This window comes from Urocitellus parryii, chromosome 11 (genome assembly GCF_045843805.1).
Source record: "Urocitellus parryii isolate mUroPar1 chromosome 11, mUroPar1.hap1, whole genome shotgun sequence".
Taxonomy (NCBI): domain Eukaryota; kingdom Metazoa; phylum Chordata; class Mammalia; order Rodentia; family Sciuridae; genus Urocitellus; species Urocitellus parryii.
The window spans coordinates 10461648-10484708 of record NC_135541.1 but is presented as its reverse complement, the minus strand read 5'-3'; the positions used below and the strand labels follow the sequence as shown (position 1 = coordinate 10484708).

Genomic DNA, 23061 nt, shown 5'->3' with positions numbered 1-23061 from the left:
CTACAGACCCCAGGGCCTGGCACATGGTAAGCGTTACAAGAAAGGATTGTCTAAGTAAAGGGTTGAATTTTATCTTAAAGACTGGTACTATGTGAAGGATGATGGAGGGGAAATATATGATCTTATTCATAAGTTTTACTCCAGTCTTCCTTGGGGAATATTTTCTGAACATATCCTGACCACATTGGTACCTAGTGGTTGAGCCTCATCAAATCAGTTCCATTTAATGCTTTGTAACTCCATCTAACAGAAATATTGGAAGTGATGGGCTTGTAACAGTACAGCCTCCCCAGCAGTTATAGTCCAGGGGCTAAAAGGAAAGATCTTACACCCCCGACCTTTCTTTGTTTTCACTCTTCCTGAGCTTGCAGATGTCTGCCCACAGAGAAGCAGGGAGGTTGAGACCTGCTCCCGTGGGAAAAGTCCTCCTCAAAATTGGCAGCAATGGGGCTGGGATTGTGCTCGGCGGTAGAGCTCCCGCCTAGCATAGGCAGGACCCAGGTTCGATCCTCAGCACCACATAAAAATAAAGGCATTGTGTTGTGTCCATCTACACCTAAAAAAATAAATATTTAAAAAAAAAATTGGTAGCAATGTCCAGGTCTGGCTTGGCATCCAGGGACCTTTCCTGGGGTGTGCCTGTGCATTGGCCAGCCATGTGTGTTCCTTCCTGATACTGGCAGGCACTGGAGTCCTGTTGAGTAGAAAAAAAGTTCCAAGTACCCTTTCTTCTCTGATGTGTACAAGAGTGGGAGGATCAGAGAATATGTGCCCAGGTGACACACTGAAAATTCAGTCTAACTAGAGTGGGACTTCTCCACTTTGTTTTCATTAACTGGGTCTATGGGTTGCTTTTTACTATTTATGGAGTTACAGTTCACTGGTATTACTAATCAGAATCCATTCAACATAGGTATAAGGATATGTTCTCACTCTTGAGAGAATCCCAACTTTAGATTCCCATGTACTTGTATGTGCACACCCTCTGTTGTAATATCACCTAAGAATTTAGTATGCAATTTTCCTTTCCCTTTAAGAAAATATTTTCTTGATATTCTGATTAAAATACATGAATGAGCCCGATATTTCAGCAGGCTGCTAGTAACATTCACTCCAAATATATGGATTCACAAGTATTCAGAATCCTCTTTCCATACCTCCCCATCTTTATGCTCACATTTGACATGAAATGAAAATTTTCATTTTCTTAACTTGTACATTGTGAGAGTAGCAGGAACTGATGGATTTGATAACATCCTTCCCTAGTTCAGCAGGAGCCATGATAAGCCCAGGAGAACCAGTATATTATGTGTAGCTTTTCCCTATGACCACCATACTGGGGTTCTACGGTGTAAGGTCACAGATTAACTGAGACAAGTGGTGGGAGGTTGGAAAGGTGTTGGGACCATTCTGAGAGTGTGTTTGAGGAAAAAACACAGCTCATCACTTACAATTTTGAGCAGTTTAACTTCGCAGTAGCATGGATATATCTGTGTTTTGGTAGCATGTTTCTCAGGAAATTAGATTGGTAATGAACTCTTCCTGCCAGAGTAACTTCAAATTTCCAAAGTTTGAAAACTGACTACATTCATTCCTTTGTTTATTTATCTTCATATTCTTTTTTACTACAGCTCCAGTGCTGCTTTAGATACTAAAGGGTAGAGTATAAATAAGGAGCGGAGTCTAGCTAGGTGCGGTGGCGCATGCCTGGAATCCCAGTGACTTGGGAGGCTGAGACAGGAGGATCACAAGATCAAGACCAGGCTCAGCAATTTAGCGAGGCCCTAAGCAACTTAGGAGACTGTGTCTCAAAAAGGGCTGGGGATGAGGCTCAGTGATAAAGCACCCCTGGGTTTAATCCCTAGTATCTGTGCTCCCTACAAAATAAAAGAAGCAGGGTCTACAAGCAGAAGAGAGACAATGAACGTTTTATCAATACAAAGGAAATACAAAGAACTGAGAAGAGGGCTGGGATTATGGCTCAGCGGTAGAGCACTCGGCTAGACTGGGTTCCATCCTCAGCATCCGTAAAAATAAATACATAAAATAAAGGTATTTTTTAAAAAAAGAACTGAGAAGAGAGCTGGGGTTGTGGCTCAGAGGTAGAGCGAGGCCCTGAGTTTGATCCTCAGCACTACATAAAAATAAATAGATAAAACGGAGGTATTGTGTCCAACTACAACTAAAAAATGAATAGTTTAAAAAAAAGAATTAAAAAGAAAGTAATTGGGGGACAGGAGAGGACAGAGTAGATGGAGTATTTAAAATAAGTTATAAAATGTCTGTGGAGCCATTTTATACGAATGGATAGATTTTTATAGGTAATCCGAGTCTGCTCAGAATTTATTACTTTTTTGACGTACTGGGTACAGAACAGAGGCACTCTGCCACTAAGCTACATCTCCAGTCCTTTTTATTTTTTACTTTGAGACAGGGTCTTACTAAGCTGCCAAAGCTGGTCCCAAACCTCCTGTGTAGCTGGAACTACAGGCATATACCTCTTCAGTGGCTTGTTGTGTTTTTTTTTTTTTTTTCTTTGCAGTATTCAAGATTGAACCCAGGGCCTGTGCACACTAGGCAAGCATTATACCACCGAGCTACATCCCCAACCCTACAATTTACTTTTAAGGCAGGTTATCTGTTTTTATTAAAGTAAGCCAGTTATAGTGGCACATTCCTGAAATTTCAGACTTGGGAGACTGAGGCAGGAGGACTACAAGTCCAAGACCAGCCTCAGCAACTTAGCAAGACCCTGTCTCAAAATTAAAAATTAAGAGGTTGGGGATATAGCTTAGTGGTAGAGAACCCTTGCGTTCAATCCCCAGTACAGAAAAAATGTATGATATGCTTTTGATTAAAATACCTGGATATTCATCTACATTTTCCTGTTTTCATAGAAGGGAAATACATAGGGCCCAGATGCCATTTATATAAGCTAGTGTCTATTAGGAAGACACAGGATATTATTTATTTTAAGTTCTTTGTTGTCCTTATTCCTTCCTGACTCCTGGACACATCCCTGGTTAACCTTCATTATAAGCTGGTGAGTTTGCCTTGTTCCTGCTAGCCCTAGACAGTCCAGAACAAACTGGCCCTGTAATGGTCTCAGGGCATGTTAATCAGAGCAAAGCCAATAGGTTCCCCTAGGAAAGGAAGGAATCCTTCCCATTTGTTTATAAAGCTCAGATTCTGGGATTTTCCCAGAATATATACTTTTCTAAGCATATATTCTTTCCTGCTGAAGAGAATAGTGGAAAATTTTTACACAGCACAGATCTGTGTAATCTTCGTTTTTCCAGGAGAGAGACTAAATGAGATTTTACCATATTTCAGTTGGCTCTTTCCCCCGGCTGACTAGGTTTTTCCCTTTTGGACACCAGGCCAGAAAGTTTATGACTAGCAACATTGTTTCTCTTCTAAATGGAGCCACTTGAAAGAGTACCCCTTGATTAGAACTGCAATTAACAAGTTATCAGATTAAACCAAAGACTTTAGACCTCTTCTCGCCCAGAAATTGAATCTAAAGGCTACTTGAGGTAACAAGGATCTGTTGCTGGTTTTCACCTTGTTGATGCTTAGCTGCCCTGTTCACCAAGCGGTCTTTGATGCGAGTTTGTTTATTGGCACTGAAAACATGGCCAATAGGGAATTTCTTTTTATTTGCATGCTTGTGGCATATATGGTTATATAAGATCTAAAAGTTTCTCATGGTCATTAATTACAAGGTTCCTCTTGTTTAGATGTTCTGTAAATGACCCAGGAAGTGTTTTTAAAGTTGTGGGCATAGCTGTAGTAATAAAAATGTATACCTTGGGCTGGGGCTGGGACTGGGGCTCAGCGGTAGCGCACTTGCCTGGCATGTGTGAGGCACTGGGTTTGATTCTCAACACCATGTAAAATAAATAAAGGACTATCAACAACTAAATAGATAGATAGATAGATAGATAGATAGATAGATAGATAGATAGATAGAATGTATACCTTGAAGCCCAAGATTCAGTAAAAGCTTTGTCTAACATCATCAGTGAGTTTTTGTTGTCAATCAGTAATTTATCTGGTTTGTTAAAACTGAGAAATAAAATAGAATAAAAACAGTGGAGTGCTAGGAGGGAGACACCCAAAGAAATGTTTGGAAAGGTTCATTGGTACTTCCAAGGTACTCTGATCAGCTGGAGCCAGCTGTGATCCCAGCCAATAAGGGACTTGTAGCCAGCAGGCTTCCATGATTGGATTCTGTTCAGTCCCTGTCCTCTAAGATAGTATAATCTTATTGAGAGACAAAATGGATTATTTCAACACAGGGTGCTAAGTGCTCAGATCAACATAAATGACAGGGTGCTCCCTCCTCCAGGACCGACTTTAGCCAGCATGGGAAGGGGTGTGCTGGCAGCCTCCTGAGAAGGCTATACCTGTGCACAACTTAATTCTTTTGCACCCAATAACACGTACTTAAGTCTTTAATAAAGCATTACGTTTTGATATCTTGTATGGGCATCTATACAGATGTAAAGGTTTATTGTAATATTATTTACCATATTGATGCTAAACTGGAAATAATCTTATTATTGAATAAAACGAATGTCTGTTCCTGATATAACTCTGTGGTCCTCAGGCTGTGTACTCTGGAGACTATTCTGAATGGTTTTCAAGGTGGTTATAGTCAACACAGACATTATACTCACAAGTTTTGGGGTGTCCTCAGTTTTCCTTTTATTCCCCACTCTGCTTAAGCTATTATTAGAGTTCTAGGTCAGGAGCCTCACTCTTGGGGTTCCAGTGAGCCACATCTATCCACTCACTCCAAAAATCGAACAGAAAAGGTGATAACGAAAATAAGGAAAGGAAATTTTAATCAATATGGTCATGTTGGGAAGGCAAAGTGAGATCCAGAATCTCAGCCCTGACTTCAGTGTACTGAATGAAGCTTTGGGTTTACATAGCAGAAGAATTGGGACCAGGAGCAGGGGGACAAATGGTATGTATAATTAAGCTATCTTGGTCCAACTGTGGTCTGGTTGACCATTATTTCAATTCTGGATCTGTGAGGAAGTTCTGGAGAAGCCCTTATCTTTTGGGGGGGGGGGCAGTTTTCACTTGTTGCTTAAAAGTTACAATTGAAGTTGGGTGTAGGGGCGCACACCTATAATCCCAGGAGGCCGAGATCTAACCATTTACTACTAATGTTAAATCCTGTTCTCTTAAACTTTGTTCTGTGTATCTAGCAGTACTGTCAGATGTCTGTGGCTGAGTAACCTGGTAGTAACTGTTGTATTAATTTGCCTTCGCAATGACACCATCACCAGGCACTTACACTGTGTGGATTGCAACATAACACATTCAGTCCTCAAAACCATTTTTTGAAGCAGTGCTTTTGTTATTCCATTGTATAGAAAAGGAAACCAAGGCAAAGAAAGATCTAGTAACTGGCATGAGTTTCACAGCTGCTTGAAGGAGAGGACTGGGATCTAACCCAATGTAGGCTATCTGAGAGCCTGTGTTCTTGGCATAGTTCCTTATGCTAAAGCCTTGATGTTAATTGTGTTTTGGAATTCAGAATTTTTCAAGTTTTAGGATAGAAATACCATGTGTGTGCCTTTATATTTTTGGTAGAATATGGGCAGCACCCTGTAATTGGACTTAATAGCTCTGTCAACACCTATGAATATTCACACTAAGCAGCTTAAATAGCACTATACATAGCCTCATCATTTCAGGTCAGGTTTTGTCATCACCAAATGTTTTTGTTTTTTTTTTAATTGGTTTACATACCTCTGAGGATTCTGTCATTTCACATATGGGATTAAGGCTCTGTACTGTGTAGCCTCTCAGGGGCTTTCTAAGTTGAGCGACTTTTGGCAGTGGAGCAGGAAAGAATCCTAATGAATTCATACTTCTTATAGTTTGTGTTTTTGTGATTTTTATTTTTGGGATTTTTTTAAATCCATATTTCTTACGCATGCATTTTTGCAATGTATTTATTTATGTGGTGCTGAGGATTGAACCCAGTGCCCACCCATTCGAGGCAAGTGTTCATCCAGCCCTATTTCAGTTTTTAAAAATAATATGGGGGGACTGGGGTTGTGTCTCAGTGATAGAGAGCACACCTAGCACTTTCGAGGCCCTGGGTTCAATCCTTAGCACCACATAAAAATAAATAAAATAAAGGTATTGTGTCCAACTATAACTAACAAACAAACAAACAAACAAATAAATAAGGGGATGGGGCTCAGTGTGGTAGAACACTTACCTACTCATGTACAAAGCCCCAGCATTTGTACAATACCTTTATTTTATTTATTTTTATGTGGTGCTAAGGATTGAACCCAGGGCCTCGAAAGTGCTAGGTGTGCTCTCTATCACTGAGACACAACCCCAGTCCCCCCATATTATTTTTAAAAACTGAAATAGGGCTGGATGAACACTTGCCTCGAATGGGTGGGCACTGGGTTCAATCCTCAGCACCACATAAATAAATAAAATGAAGTTATTGTGTCTACAACTAAAAAAAATATTTTAAAAAAAAGTGAAATAGCTTATTCCCCAAGCTCAGGAAGCACGTATCACTCTTTGTAAAGGTCAGCCAATACAGAGTGTTTTTTATAAAGAAGAAAATTAAAATCATCTATAATCTTATCATTCAGGGTGATTAACTATTACTGATCTTCTAGATTTTCTTTTCTATGTAGGAACACATAAAGGAAAAATAGATTATTTTAAGTGGGCTTAATTTGCTTAGATTTGAATTCTGTGTGATTAACTAGATGTGTGACCTTGGGGAAATTAACCACTTTGTGCCTGAGTTTCTTTATCCATACGGTGGGTGATCATAGTGCCTTCCTGGCCAGGTTTTCATAGGTACCAAGTGAATCGCTTAGAGCAGCACTAGGAGCATGGTGCCCTCCCCTCAGCTATTATTGTTTCATGTTTTTCACTTGCTACTTTCAGTTTTCACTTTTAATAAAGCATTCTGAGGTAATAAAAAGGTATAGAGGCACATAAATTTTAATACTCATATAGTATCCTTCTGTGTAGATTTTTTTTTTCATGGTGCTGGGGATTGAACCCAGAACCTTGTGCATGCGAGGCAAGCACTCTACCAACTGAGCTGTATTCCCAGCCCTGTGTAGATATTCTTTGATTTATTTAAACACTGCAAATGAGCATCCTTGTACCTATTTTTCTTTTCATTTGCCCACGTATCTTATTAGAATAACCCCTAGAAATGAAATCACTGACTAAAAGCACATATCCTTTAAAAAATTGTATGCAAATAATCTAACTTAAATTAAAAATGGATTTTTTTTTCTTTTTGGCTGTTTGGGGGACCCCCGTTTTGCTGCTTCACTTTTTTTATTTTTAAGGACCCCTTTTGAAATAGAGCACAACATCTTTTTGTTTGTTTAGTTATAGAAAGACACAATACCTTTATTTTATTTTTATGTGGTGCTGAGACTCGAACCCAGTGCCTCCAGCATGCTAGGCAAGCGCTCTGCCACTGAGCCACAACCCCAGCCCTACTGCTTCACTCTTGTACACTTGATTTTCAAAGCCTGGGTTTTAAATATCTCAAATCCAAATCTGCATTTTATCCTGGAATGTTTAAGTTATGGGGCTGGGGATGTGGCTCAAGCGGTGGCGTGCTCGCCTGGCATGCGTGCGGCCCGGGTTCGATCCTCAGCACCACATACAAACAAAGATGTTGTGTCCACCAATAACTAAAGAATAAATATTAAAATTCTCTCTCTCTCTCTCTCTCTCTTTAAAAAAAAAAATTGTGTTCCTCTGAAACATTTGTTTTCCCTAATGTTTTCTAACATAAGCCAAATTTCTGTTCTTTCAAAATGTGGTCTCTGTAGCTCAGAGTTCAGCCTGGATAGCCTTAGAAGCCATTCTTGGTGTGAAGCCTGTGGTTTCATCAGAGTCCCTTCACATCAGGCCTTGGAAGTCTGCCCATTTGTGCTAGTCTGAGACTCTAGCTAGGAGGGGCCTAAAGGTCACCATATTGACATTTGACTTACAGGACATAAGAACTTTATTTTGCCTCCTTTTTTTTTACCCATTTGGTAGCAGCATTTTAAAATTATTTTGTTTATTTTTTGTGATACTGGGGATCAAATCCAGGGCCTCATACATGCTAGGCAAGTTCCCTACACTGAGCCATACATTTATTGAGTACCTGCTATGTACTTACTATGCTAAGTGCTTTGAATATATTACAGATGCTGCTCAATGTATGATAGAGTCACATCCCAATAAATGCATTGTAAGTTGAAAGTATCATAGGTCGAAAATGCACTTAATTAATTACCTCACCCTTGGGGCTGGGGTTGTGGCTCAGTGGTAAAGTACTCATCTAGCACTTGCGAGGCCCTGGGTTTGATCCTCAGCACCACATAAAAATAAATAAAATAAAGGTATTGTGTCCAACTACAAATAAAAAATAGGTATTTTAAAAAAAAATTACCTCACTCACTAAACACCACAGCATAGCAACACAACATACTATGGAGGATCAGTTGTTTGCCCTCACATTCATGTAGCTGACTGGGAGCTGAGGTTCACTGCCACTGCCCAGCATCTCAAGCATTATTCCACATATTGCTAGCCTTGGAACAGATGAAAAAATGGAAGTGGGCTTTCTACTGAATGACTGTCACTTTAGCACCCACTAGGAAATTAAAAAGTTATGAGTCAAACCATTTTAAGTTGAACTAGGGAACCTCTGTATTTAGTAATTCAAAACAGACTTATGAGATAGGTATTTTGATCTCTGATTTCAGGTGAGCTAGTTGAACCTGAGAGGAGCTAAGTAACTACCCTCTAACTCAGGGTTCTCGGTTAATTAAAAAAATGTGTAAATGAGTGGTGTTTTTCTCAGACCTGCGAACCAGTTTTGTCTCTCTCTTTCTCCTATTCTTTAGTAGTGGTTTCCATTTGATCATTTTTCCAGGGCTTGTGGTATGATCCTGAGTTTTAAGCATGGTGTTATTGACTCTCCTAGGGTCTTACCCTTCCCCAAAGGCCGGAGCAACCCTGGTCGTGTACAAGGACCTGCTAGTGCTCTTTGGTGGCTGGACACGGCCAAGCCCTTATCCTCTACACCAACCGGAGAGATTCTTTGATGAAATACACACCTACTCGCCCTCTAAAAACTGGTAAGCCAAAAGATAAGCTCTAAATCTGGAAGGCAATGTTTTAAGTTATTGGATTCTTTATCTGTTTTGTGTCCAGAAACCGTTGGAGGCCAGGCATACCTGTAATCCCAGCATCTGGGGAGGCTGAGACAGGAAGCTCATGAGTTCAAAGCCAGCCTCAGCAACTTAGCGAGGCCCTAAATAACTCAGTGAGAAGTGAGACCCTGTCTCTAAATAAAATACAGAATGGGGCTGGGGATGGGGCTCAGTGGTTGAGTGCCCAAGTTCAATCCCTGGTACAAAAAAAAAAAAAAAATGGAGAAATTGAAGAAAAGCCATGGACATTTCCCAGGAGGGGGAAAGGGGAAATGTATGTATACCCAGATTTTGCCTGTACTATCAGAGGATTTTCAGGACCCCTAGAATTTAAGTTAAGAACCTTTCTTCTTCTCCTTTCTCCTTCTCCTTTCTTCTTTCTTCTTCATGCTATTGGGATCAAACCCAGGGCCTCATGCATGCTTAGGTAAGTGCTTTACCACTGAGCCGTATCCCAGCCCAAGAACTCTTTTTCCAAAGAGAAAAAGTAAAGGGGGTTTGCTCCTCTCTTAAAAAAAATGAATGAGCCAGTTGAAGAAGAGGGAGCTCTTCAGCCTTGGCTGGTAGTTCCCCAGAAGTGGTATAGAGCCACATGATTCCATCTGCTCTGCTTTGTCCCCAAGATGGATCTCAGCTGTTTTTTAGACATATCTTCTTGAAATGACAGCATCCCCTCTTCCATATAATGGAAAACTTAGAATGTGGTTCTTGGCAGGTGGTATTCTTTCAGCACATCGGGCTGAAGAGGCCAAGAAGTCACGATTGTGTCCCTTGCCATTGATTTATCATCTCTGTACTTTATCTCTAGACCAGCCACATTCAGAACTTGAAAGTGAATGTAACTTTAAAGACAGTTGTGTCATCCTCCTTTTATTAACCTAATAACATCTGCTGAAGGTGATGGGATTATTATTTTTAGTGATGCATGCTTAACTGATTTTTTGCTTTAAGTCTATAAAATCAGAAGCAGATGAAGCTGGACGTGGTGGCACGTGCCTGTGAGTCCCAGCTACACAGGAGGCTGAGGACTGGGCATCTTAGCAAGACCCCATCTCAGAAAACAGAAGCAGATGGTGCTGACTTCTCGGCTTCCTCCTGTTTGTTTTGTTTGCATTAGGTGGAATTGCATTGTGACAACCCATGGGCCACCTCCCATGGCCGGCCACTCCTCCTGTGTGATAGATGATAAAATGATCGTCTTTGGTGGCTCTTTAGGATCCCGGCAAATGTAAGTATATTTGATTTGCTCCATGTTAACTTGAAGGTAAAATAATCGTGAGAATAACAGCTCAGAAAAGTGAACTAGACACTAGGTACAATGTTCCTCAGCATAGTTGAAATTAATCCAGATAGTCATCTCACCTTGACATTTTATTCTGTGGTCCCCAGTCGCAGACCAGTAAGTTGGAAAGCTTGTCCTATAAAGTCAGGGTTGAATCAGATCTCTTTCTGTTGGACATGCATACAGTAGGGTCCAGTTCTGATTGAACTCCAATTCTGCTATACTGTGCCTACAGAAGGCCACCTTTCAGAAAGCAGGGTGCTTTTCCTTGCCTTACTTGACTACATAGCTTAGGCCCCTTTTAGAGAAGAAAGAGGGGTAGACAGGACAAGTAGAAATTGGGATGAGTTGGAAGAGTGGATAGAAGCAAGGGAATTAAGTCAGGTATGTCACATTTCTTTGACATACACCACCACTCACTGTCCTCTCCACACTGGCCATTTCAGGCCAGAGTCACGAGCCAGAGCCATCGTCTGCAGTGCTATGTATCTGATTCAGCAGCTGCTGCAGTACTGGTCATTTCTTCTGTTCTATCAGCTGGAGTGGATGGGCTGCCATCAGTGAAGTCAGGCCAGACCCAGCTCTTTCCCCCTGACAGCACCTGCCATCTTCATATATTCTGTCCATCATGGAGAGAGACTAAAGGAGCTACCCTCCAAATGAGAGGGTTCAAGATTTAAGTTGAGGAGCTTGTGTAGGATCCTGTGTATGAACAGAGGACCATAAAGAGATGGCCATAAAATAGAGACTGCCACCCAGGAGTCTGTCCTGCCGTGCTGGTCTTTTGAGAGTTGGAGATGACAGTGTGTCCTTGATAAAACTGATGCTTTCTTTAGCCATTATGAAACTATTTTTGTATCAGAATCAATAAAGCTTTTAACCCCCAGACAATGATAGAGCTGCCTCTTGAATCATTTTTCTCTTCCTGTTTTTTGTTGTTTTGTCGTTGTTATTGTTTAGAATAATTGCAGTTCGACCAGTAGCTGTTTCCTCTGTCACTAATTACCTTGTACATTAGCTATTCATGTCTAACTAGAGATGTGATTCAAGTGAGGCCTATGGTCAGTGGAAAAGGCAAATGTTTAAAGGTCTCAAGATGAGTTCTAGGGACAGCAGGGGAAGGAACATAGTTTTAAGTGCTAATTATAAGCTTGGCACTTTGCAGGACTTATTTATAAATATAACTTCATTTATATCTGCTCTTTAGGGTAGCAGTGTTTCTCTTTGATAGTAAGGAAACCAGAGTTAAAGAAAATTAAGGCTTTTGTTCAGGCTGCCAGCTGGGATTCATAGTTGTCTTTCTGGTTCTGCACTCTGAGGAGACCATCTGAAGCCTCCCCTAGGCCAGTCTGGGTGAGTGGGAGAGTGGTGTGAGTTCACCACTGGGCACAGGCACCTGAAGCTCCCTGACCACCATTGTCACCCTGGGAGCTCCCAACTTCCTTCCTCATCCTTCTGTCCTTTTCTCACAGGAGCAATGATGTCTGGGTCCTTGACCTCGAGCAGTGGGCATGGTCCAAGCCGAACATCTCTGGCCCTAGTCCTCATCCTCGAGGTGGCCAATCTCAGGTGCTCAGGAATTAAAATAACTATTCCGCAAACTCTGTAGCGTCTTTCAGTTAGGACGGGAGAGGGAGGAGGGAGTCAGGTAAGATGCCAGTATGCACCAAGCCAAAGAGAATTTATCATTCTTTTTTACTAGTGTTTATTTTTTGGCTTTTAATGGGTTGTATTATTTATAGTGGCTTTATATTATGCCTTGTCCCTAAGCATTTTCATTTCTCAAAGAGAACCTTTCATTTTAAGTGCTTGAGACTCTCATGTTAATATTTGACCAACAAAGAATGGATCCATTCAGGTGAATTGTCAGTAATTTGGTCAGAGGGATCAGGCTTGACCTGGTTTGGAGAGAATGGGGAGCTTATGGTAACTAGAACACTCTTGGGGAGCTGGGGATGCTATTTCTGAATATCACTAGAGCATGGGAAGTCAGATAGCTATGTGTGTAAATTTATTTTAAATTTCTTCCCCTCCCCAGATTGTCATAGATGATGCAACTATCTTAATCCTTGGAGGGTGTGGTGGTCCCAATGCTGTGAGTATTGCTTGTGGCATTCCCATACACAAAATAAATGTTCAAAACTTGCTTCCCCTATCTTCTGTAAGAGTAGACAGGCCAGACACAGTGCATGAGCCCACTATCCCAGCAACAAGGGGGGCTGAGGTAGGAGGATAGCAAATTCAAGGCCAGCCTCAGTAATTTAGCAAAGCCCTAACAACTTTGCAAGAACCTATCTCAAAATAAAAAGGGCTGGGGATATATGGCTCAGTGGCTCAGCACCCCTTGGTACTGAGTTTCCAGTACCAAGAAATAAAAAGAGTAGACAAGACTTTTCCATGGTATTTTTATTTAGAAAGTGCCTTTTCCACTTGATATATAGCCTTCATTTTCTCTGGCCTTTTTTCCCACTCTTTTTGGGTGTTGAGAGATGCTTTTAATTAGATATTTGTCTCTTGAATATTCATATCTATATTCTTCCTATTCCTTCTTTAAGCTCTAAGGTTTGCTGCTATCATGTTTTCAAAGGCAAAGGGGCAATGAGAGAAAAAAGCAGGTCGGTAACTGCCAGAGTCCACATGGAATTTACTTTAAAAGCAGATTCATAAAGTTGCAGGCATCTATTGTCAGACCCTTTCCTGCACCCCACTATCCACACACACAAAACCAGTTAGTTAATTCATAGATCACAAACACAGTTCTGTGTGTCAGACCAATCCATGGTAATGTAAATGAATGAATGAATGTATACTTGAACAAATAACTGAGGGCTTTGTTATTCTTTCTGACCAGCCCACACACTTTCTAGACCAGACAGTATAGCTTGAGACTACAGTTCTGTATGTGTGTAGCAGATGCCACACCTGAGTCCTGTTGTTGGTCCTTTTCTTACAGCTATTTAAGGATGCTTGGTTGTTGCACATGCATTCAGGTCCCTGGGCCTGGCAGCCACTCAAGGTAGAAAATGAAGATCACGGGGCTCCAGAATTGTGGTGCCATCCAGCCTGCCGGGTAAGCCAGGAACTGACAGGCCAGCAGAAGGAGAGATTCTAAACTGGAAAAACAAATTAATTTGATAAATTTCAAAGGAAAACTTACAGAATAGAAAACACTCTGGTGTCACAAAGAGGTGCTGTCAGCCAAGCACAGAGGCACACTCCTATAATCCCAGCTACTCAGAAGCCTGAGGCAGGAGGATCATGAGTTCAAGGCCAGTATGAGCAACTTAGCAAGACCCTGTCTCAAAAAAAAAAAAAAAAAAAAAAAAAAAGTGAAAATCATAGCTCCTTTGCCATCTCTCGCATATATGAGCCACTAGATGGGAAAACATACGTGGGCTAAGTGACCCCACTCATCCTCTAAGTCCTGACTTAAAGCATTTCTTATCTATGAAATCTTCCCCCAAGTCTTACAAACAAAACTATTTGCTCCCTCCACTCTGCTGTACTAATGTACAGACATAACTAATAACTTGTGTCACACCAGGGCCGCAGTTGCTGCTGCATCTGCCCTTCTATCCTAGAGAGCAGTCTGCATCATTTGTATCTCTAGATCATTTCCCTTCCATATCTCAAGGCTACAGAATGCCTGGTGTGTTCCAGATGCCTGTGTTTAAATGTTTGGTGGTTGAATGATGAGAATTATGGAAGAGTCTGTGAGCACAGGTCCTTTGTCTTCCAGGTGGGACAGTGCGTGGTGGTCTTCAGCCAGGCTCCTAGTGGGAGAGCCCCCCTCAGCCCCAGTTTGAACTCTCGTCCATCACCTATTAGTGCCACTCCTCCAGCCCTGGTCCCCGAAACCCGAGAGTACCGCTCCCAGTCTCCAGTAAGGAGTATGGATGAAGCGCCATGTGTTAACGGCCGCTGGGGAACGCTGAGGCCCAGGGCTCAGAGGCAGACTCCCTCAGGTTCCCGGGAAGGGAGCCTCTCCCCAGCTAGAGGAGATGGCTCTCCCATCCTCAATGGTGGGAGTTTATCTCCAGGAACAGCAGCTGTTGGTGGTTCTTCCTTGGACAGCCCTGTACAGGCCATATCACCAAGCACTCCATCTGCCTCTGAAGGATATGACTTAAAAATGGGACTTTCTTTGGCCCCCCGAAGAGGGTCTTTACCAGATCAAAAAGATCTGAGATTGGGGTCGATAGATCTGAATTGGGACCTGAAACCTGCTTCTGGTAGCAATCATGTGGATGGTATGGACAACAGGACGGTTACAGGGAGTGTGAGACACCTTCCAGAACAGACCAATGGTGTCCATACCCCTCCACATGTGGCCAGCGCCCTTGCAGGGGCTGTCTCCCCTGGTGCCCTGCGTCGGAGTCTGGAAGCCATCAAAGCAATGTCATCCAAGGGCCCCTCAGCTTCTGCAGCACTAAGCCCTCCTCTTGGGTCTTCTCCAGGCTCCCCTGGGAGCCAGAGCCTGAGCAGTGGAGAAACAGTGCCCATACCCCGCCCAGGGCCTGCCCAAGGAGATGGACATTCCTTACCCCCCATTGCCCGCCGCCTGGGCCACCACCCTCCACAGTCCCTCAATGTTGGCAAACCCCTGTACCAGAGTATGAACTGCAAGCCCATGCAGATGTACGTGCTGGACATCAAAGAAACCAAGGAGAAGGGGCGGGTCAAATGGAAAGTGTTTAATAGTAGCTCTGTGGTCGGGCCTCCTGAAACCAGCCTGCATACAGTGGTACAAGGCAGGGGCGAACTCATCATATTCGGAGGACTCATGGACAAGAAGCAGAATGTGAAGTACTACCCAAAAACAAACGCCTTGTACTTTGTACGAGCAAAGAGATAATGTGTTCAAAACCCCTTTCCCTTCTGTGGCTTTTAATTTGGAATTTTCCAGTGTGTGAGCATTTGGACTGAGAATTGGGAAAACAGCATTACTCCCCGAAACCAAAACTCCAATTCCCAGCCTACTCATGCCAGGCTGGGACCAAATCTCCATTAAGAAAAAAATTATATATGAAAATATATATATATATATTATATAGCCAACTCTGTTTACAAAAAAGGGAGAGAGCTCCGTCCTGTTCAGATAAAATCGTTGCTGTGTTTTAGCAGAGGCTGTGCTGCCTTTTTCTACTTTGCTGTTAAATAGACCAAGAAGTTAGGGAACAGACTAGCAATCAGTAATGTTCCAAAAGAAACTGAAGAGCCCCTGTAAATCTTTACGTGGCCTTCTCAGAATTAGAAAACGGAAGGGCATAGACAAGATGCAAAGGATTTCAGCCCCCGCCCCGTGCTACAGGTGCTGGCAGGGTAAAAGTAACTTAAAGAAAACTGTCCTTCCCCTTCTCTTAAAACCGCAGAGGACCTGTGACAGCTCTGCAGAGATTCCCTGTGTCTGGTTTCCTTCTGCCCTCTGACTGAGGGAAGTCCCTCAGCAGGGGATCTGTTCCACATGTGCCAGGATCATCTTGAAATAATGTTTCCGACATCTGTCTGCCAAGTGTCCATTGGTCTTTTGAGTGCTCCCTGCATGTCTCAGAAAACGTGGTGTCTGATTGTGGAATTTTCTGACAATCGTATTTGGTTGCAAGTTGCCAAAAACCATGTTTGTTCTCCTTTTCCTTCTTTAGAATCAGTCCTCCCTGCTGCCTTACCCTGTTTATAGGCTGCTATATTCCCAAACTCCCCCATTTTGTTTGTTTGCATATGGATTTTTTAAAGCTCTGTAACCTTTCTCACTGTCTTTTCTTTTACAAAGCTCGGGTGCCTGGAGAAATCAGAACACTTTCCCTGGTGTTACTAGGAGGCCAGTGTCATGAAGAATCCTTAAACCCTCAAGACACTGGGTTTCCCCTGTGGGCTTCTCTTACTTCCAAAGCACATTGGGCACACCTGTCCATGTTTGTGGAATGTGAAATTTGATCCTGGAAGGGAATCCTCACAACAGTTCCTTCCAGAAATGTTTTTTTCCCCCTGTGACATGTCATCTGCCTGGCGACTGGGTTGAGCGTCATGTTCTTGACTTTTGTGACACATGGCTGGCCTGGGGAGTAGATCCATCCTCTTATTCATGCGTCACCCAAGCAGGGCTTGGACTTAGACTTTGCTTCATTTCTGTGATAAGGTGCAGCCTAGTAGCACATTTTTTTGGTTAAAACAGAAAGTTGCAGGTCACTAGTCTAAACCAAGGCTGGACATGAGATGTCAAAGTAAGTTTATTTCAAGTGACACCATTAAAATATGGATTTTTGGCGATTTATCCTCAGTGGATAGAGGACTTTAATTTTGTCCTTAGGGCTTAAATTTTAAAACATCATGTTTCTCACCCCCACGCTTGTTTTCTTGTTAGCATTTCCCAAGCACAGGCCAGGGCTGCAGCTGGCCCTGAGTCCTGGCTCTTAGCCAGCGCTTAGCTGTCTGATAAGTGTTTTCTCCGGTTACATCATGATGAACCCTTCCCTTAGCCATTTGCTCTGCCTTCGTGGTCTTTGTGGGACAGGCCCCTTGGTGCCAAGCCCAGCAAAGGCCCTTTCATAGGGAGAGGTATGTGTTCCAGAAACTGCTGTACATGCTCCCTCAGGTGAGGAAACGACCATGTGCCTACTTCCTGCGGTATCCCACTACTCCAAGCCACGTACTCGGCTTTCCAACTCCCCTTCTCTGCAGCTGTGGCCAGTCCCTCCCTGGCCAAGACCATCTAATCGTGTGGGGTCTTGATTCACAAAGCGAAGCCAGCCCAGAAGATCAGCAATTTCTGCATTGCTGCTGCTGCTGCTGCTGAACCTTGGTCATGACATCGTGTTTGTGCATGGACCGTGCCTCCAAACTTAGTCCTACTTGGATATCAACTACTCGGAAGCCTGAAAATTCAGAATCTCCACTTTGTAATCTTTCCCTTTGTCCTGTGGCCTTCTTAACCTAGCTGTAAGCTGTTGGTTCCTTCTACTTTCCCCCAAGTAGCAGGCAGCGGAAATGCTGGTCCTCTTAGAAAATAACCCAGTTGCTCTGAACTCCATGGCACCCCAGTGTTACCCACGCTGCTGGGAACCAGACTGTCCGTTTACAGCCCTGAGAGAAAAATCTGCCTCATCCCCACCCGGTGGCTCCTGGGCACTGAGGGCCTTTGCTGTGGGAAGGCGACTCAGCACAGTCAAGGTGATGGTCTCCTCAGCCCTGGCAAGGCCACACGCACAGTGAGACTTCAGGTGTCTCAGCTGAGGTGAGTGTGCCCACAGTGCCCTCAGATCAGATTTGACCACGACTCCGTTTCGACGGTGATAACAATTTTGTCTTAAAATTGACTGAAAGAAAGGAGACAAAATACTTTTTTTAAACCCTCAGGAGCACCTAGCAAATATTTAACAGTATTTAAGTATTTAAAATACATCTTGTTTCTACTTGAAGCTTTAACCCTTCCATTCCTGCAAGTGTGCCTTTGAGAGCCCCAGGTGATAACTGTCTTCACCCATCACCACATTGACCTCGTGTAGGAATTTTAGTCTCTTCTACCTTCTTGAACAGAGCTTCCTGTTCTCATCCCACATCGTGCAGCGGAGAGCGTTTTGTGTTGTCCCAGTTTCCACCCTTCCTCCACACTTGGATGGTGGACTCTTCAACCCTGCCCTGCCCCCATATTTGGGAGCACCAATTAGGTGTCAAAAGAAGTTTAAATTTTGTTTTTAAGGCAATACTGGGCTTACTCTCCTCCTACCCTCTGTGGGTTTGATTTTAATGTTTGAGTTGCATAGCAAGAGCTGAAACTATGAACTGTGGGAACTGTGTTGTAACTCTAAAGAAGAGGAGGAAGAAAGAAATCCATGTGAGATGCTTGACTTTGAGGACAGAAAGCCACTGGCCTACGGAGAGCAAGGGGACATCCCCTTCCTTCACCTTGTCTTTCTGGATTTTCTTCTGATTCGCTTGTTTCCTTCCCTTTCAAAGTGATGTACCTGGTTGGTTTGTCTGTCCGTCCTTGTCCTTGTGGTGGTCCTGGCATGGTGATGTGCTCTGCTTTGCATTATCTATGGTCTCACCAGCGCACAAGTCAGTGGGGAGGATCTGAACGTGCCCGGGGGCCAGGAAGCCTATGCTCAGGCAGCCTCCCTGGAACTGCAGAAGGCATGTTCTGCATGTCACCAGTGTGTGGCTCCCTTTCACCCTGTTCATCGTGAACGTGAGCAGACCTTAGTGTTGGCTCTGGTGTACTTTCTCCCTGCTCTGCTCCCCTCCCGCCAACCAGGGTTCATGTCAGTGCACCCATCGTGCCTGGCGAAGCTGGTGCTGTGAGTGATGTTTCCCATACGACTCAGGGCTGCCAGGTGGCTCCCCCTGAGACAGTCATTTTAGGCACATAACAGTGTAGGAATGAAATGGATTTCATGGATATTTAAATCTGTCAATTTCATTTTTTGTTAATGTTTCCCCCAATGACTTTTTAGCAATTTAACAAATAAAACAAAATGGACAGAATTGTCATAACTGTTTTTTTATTAGGTACAGAAAAGAAAAAGTGCTGTGTTGGGAAGCATTTGGGATTGGAGGTTGATGTTAGAAGCAAAGTCATTGGCAAGGTGCTCTGTGTCCTCTAGGAGAGCTGTGTTCCTTCGTCCCTTTCCTGGAACAACTGTTTAATAAGCCACTGTCTCCTGAGGGCTTGATACTGTAGAGCCTCTGTCCTGCTCTACAGGGAGACCCAAGGAGTGTGATGAGCTTGGAGTGGTGGCCCCGGGGCCAGGACAGCATCTGCATTGGCCTCCTAAGCAAAGAGTAGACACAGAACCCAGGGTCTTGAAGCAGTACAGCACAGGTGGTTGGGAACACAGGCCAGACGGCCGGCCTAGAGGTCTTTGTTTTAATCCTGCCTCCCCTATTTAAGACTTAACCTGGGGTATGTGTTTCCTTGCCTGTAAACAAAGTTTCTTCTTCCCTACAGGGTCATGAGGGTCAAGTGAAGCTGCACATGAAATGAAATAGCATAGTGCCTAGTCATAGTAAGTGGCATCCACTGCCTGTCCAGGCCCCCAGCCAGGTGTTCTGCTTTTCTGCATATTAAGGGGCCAGAGGCCATGCTCATTGGGTATGAATGGTAGGACTGGCTAGGGCAAGGGAGGCAGTGCCAGAACCACTGGCCTGTGTCCCTCTCCTGAGCCAGGTCGTCCACCCAAAGCCTCATATCACCCCTCCCCTGGAACCTGAGTAAGGTCCCTAGAAACTGGGCCTGGAGCACCCCCAGGTTCAGGCAGGACAAGAGGCGTCACCTTGAAACCCAGCAGGCTGATGGGCTCCCCCTTCCCTGCCTTCTCACCTCCCAGGGGCAGGGCCAGTGTTCCCAGCTGAGTCCTGCCTCTGTCAGTGGCCATCACTACCCTTCATCTTTCAGAACGCCAGGGAACAGAGCAGGTCGTTGTGCTCATGGATGCCACTTCCTGAGGTTGTCAAGCAGAGGTTCATCACTTTAGTGGGAAACACAGCTGACATGCATTAGAGCAAGAGGAGCCTACATGTCCCCTCAACTCTTGATGAGGCTCTGTGGACTCAAAGGGCACGTAGAAGGGAGACAGCAGGCTAGGGACCAGGACAGACCTAGATTCCAAAAGAGCTATTTAATGGGCAAGTCATCCCACTTTGAGTCTCAATGGCGGTGATGATGCCATCTAGCAGTTCTGCTGGAACCAGCCAAAACTTGTCAATCCACTGAATGGGTGTGAGTCCCTGGAAGGCCACCTGGGGGCACCCTGTGAGAGGCACCCAGTGGGCCTTGGTGCGCTGTCAGGCGGTGGAGAAGCAAAGGAAAAAATGGCTAGCCTTCTCCTTCCCTCCCTCCCCCTGCTGGGAAAGCTTGGGTGGCACCCTCTCCCTTCTCTGCCCCAGCCCCCAGCTGTGGGAAAGTTGGTGTTGTCTCCACAAGGCTGGGCTCCAGGCCCAGACCCTGTCAGCATGCACAAAGCCAAGCTAATGTCTTAAGTAAATGCCTAAAAGGCCGAGTGTGGCAAGAGGAGGGCTCCTTTCCGAGCCACAGGAGCCTGAGGCGGGAGGAAGATGGCTGTGGCCCACTGGGAAGGCCAGGATAGTCTGGAACTGACCCAGGGACCACTGTTCTCAGCAAACATTCCCAGAGCATCTGTTGATGCCTGCTAACCTGTGGCAGGGCAGGTGAAGCTGGAGCCTCTCTGGGCATCCCAGGTGGGTGGGATCTAAGCCTCACCCTGCAGGGAGCAGTCCAGGCCTCCACAGGACAGACAGACTGCCTGCGTTCCCGGCAGAATGCAAAAGGGCTGTGGGAGGCCTGGCATGCCCAGAGTAGCCAGTGGTAGGGACTGAGGAAAATGTAGAGTGACCTCTGTAGATTTGATGGACAGAGATCACCCCTCGATGGAACAGAGTAAAGCTCGTGAGCAGAGCCCTCAGTGGAAGGAGAGAACACTTCTTACAAAGAACTACACAGGCGGGCCCAGTGGAGTGTCTGCCTTCACCAGGAGGCCCCGCCAGAGATGGCACCCGAAGAGAGGGAGCTCGGAGGCAGCTGTGCTTCCCTGGCATTTGCTCAGGCCTCGCCAACAGGGAACATTACCCCCAGGGCTGGAAGAGGAGAAAATGGGGGGAAAAAAAAACTTCAAGAGTGTTGAAATTGTCAAGAATCAAAAATAGCTGAACATGGGCTGTGGCTATAGCTCAGTGGTGGAGCGCTTGCCTCACATGCGTGAGGCCCTGGGTTTAGTCTCTGGCACCACATAAAAATAAATAAAAATAAAGATATTGTGTCCATCTACAACTAAAATAATATATATATATATATATATATATTTTTTTTTTTAAATAGCTGAACTTGAGTTTACCAGGAAGTCATTGAATTAAAATGTGTGCATCAGAGAGGTTAGAAGCTCAGAGACAGAATAAATGGAGTCAGAGGGAATAAAGTTTTGTGGGGGTTTTTGTTTGATTTTTCAGGGAGAATACCAGGGATTGAACTGGGGCACTTAACCACTGAGCCACATCCCCAGCCCTTTTTATTTTTTAGTCTGTGACTGGGTCTTGCTAAGTTGCTTAGGGCCTCACTAAGTTGCTGAGACTGATTTTGAACTTTCACTCCTCCTGCCTCGGCTCCTGAGCTACTGGGATTACAGGCATGTGCCATTATACCCAGCCTTGATTTGATTTTTTTGAAACAGGGTCTCACTAAGTTGTCTAAGCTGGCCTTGAACTTGATAGCCTCCTTCCTCAGACTCCCAAGTAGCTGGGGTTATTGGTGTATGCCACCACACCAGCTGTTTTTTGTTTTTAAGGGACTGGGTATCATGGGCATGGTGGCATACCTCTTAACCCCAGCTACTCAGGAGGCTTAAGCAGGAGGATTGAAAGTTCAAGGCCAGCCTTAGCAACTTAGGCCCTAAAGCCTAAGCAACTTAGCAAGACCCTGTCTCAAAATAAAAATTAAAAAAAAAGAAAAAAGGCTAGGGTTGTGGTTCAGTGGTCAAGTACCCCTGGGTTCGATTCCCAGTAACAAAACAACAACAACAACAAAAAGGGTTCTTAGGATCAAATGTAGGACCTTGACATGCTACACATACCCTCTACCCCTGAGCTACACATGTGACCCCGAAGTTCTGTGTCTTAAACATCTGTGCTCTTGCTTGGTTAGAAGGAGAAAGAGCGGCTGGCCTGCCTGGAACACAGATGAGAGAGACCTGGCCAGAGGAGGCAGGGCGGGTTCCATTTAGGGAGCAGCCTGCGCAAATGCAGAGGCCCAAGGCTCCGTCAGGCCCTTCTGGAACCTTAAGGTCACTGTGACTGGAGAGGACAGGGCAGAACTGGAGGACGGACTAGAGAAGGGTGAACTGCAGAGTAGGGTCCAGGAACAAGTATCCAGAGTGGGGCAGCGGCAACAAGGAGAGGACCTCATCAGAAAATGGAGCCAGGCGTGGTGGTGTGCACCTGTAACCCCAGCAGCTTGGGAGGCTGAGACAGAAGAATCACGAGTTCAAAGCCATCCTCAGGGGGCTGGGGGTGTGGCATGCGCCGGGTGTTGGGGTCGATCCTCAGCACCACATAAAATAAAAAAGATGTTGTGTCCTGCGAAAACTGAAAAATAAATATTAAAAAAAAAAATTCTCTCTCCTCCCTCTCCTCTCCTCTCTCTCCTCTCCCTCTCCCTCTCCCTCTCCCTTCTCTCCCTCTCCCTCTCCCTCTCCCTCTCCCTCTCCCTCTCCCTCTCCCTCTCCTCTCCCTCTCCCTCTCCCTCTCCCTCTCCCTCTCCCTCTCCCTCTCCCTCTCCCTCTCCCTCTCCCTCTCCCTCTCCCTCTCCCTCTCCCTCTCCCTCTCCCTCTCCTCTCCCTCCCTCTCCCTCTCCCTCTCCCTCTCCCTCTCCCTCTCCCTCTCCCTCTCCCTCTCCCTCTCCCTCTCCCTCTCCCTCTCCCTCTCCCTCTCCCTCTCCCTCTCCCTCTCCCTCTCCCTCTCCCTCTCCCTCTCCCTCTCCCTCTCCCTCTCCCTCTCCCTCTCCCTCTCCCTCTCCCTCTCCCTCTCCCTCTCCCTCTCCCTCTC

At 44.7% G+C, this 23061-nt stretch overlaps 1 protein-coding gene across 5 annotated transcripts in view; it reads left to right on the top strand.

Annotated features, from left to right (window-relative positions):
- Nucleotides 1–17589, top strand: part of Fbxo42 (F-box protein 42) — a 77601-nt gene extending 60012 nt beyond the window's left edge. For all 5 annotated transcript variants that reach the window (XM_026400779.2, XM_026400781.2, XM_077791189.1 and 2 more), the window contains 6 exons: nt 9002–9155; nt 10348–10458; nt 11985–12081; nt 12551–12607; nt 13466–13582; nt 14252–17589. In XM_026400779.2, coding sequence (XP_026256564.1) covers nt 9002–9155; nt 10348–10458; nt 11985–12081; nt 12551–12607; nt 13466–13582; nt 14252–15367 — 1652 coding nt within the window. In that variant the 3' untranslated portion in view covers nt 15368–17589. The remainder of the gene's footprint in view (nt 1–9001; nt 9156–10347; nt 10459–11984; nt 12082–12550; nt 12608–13465; nt 13583–14251) is intronic.
- The last annotated feature ends 5472 nt before the right edge of the window (nt 17590–23061 follow it).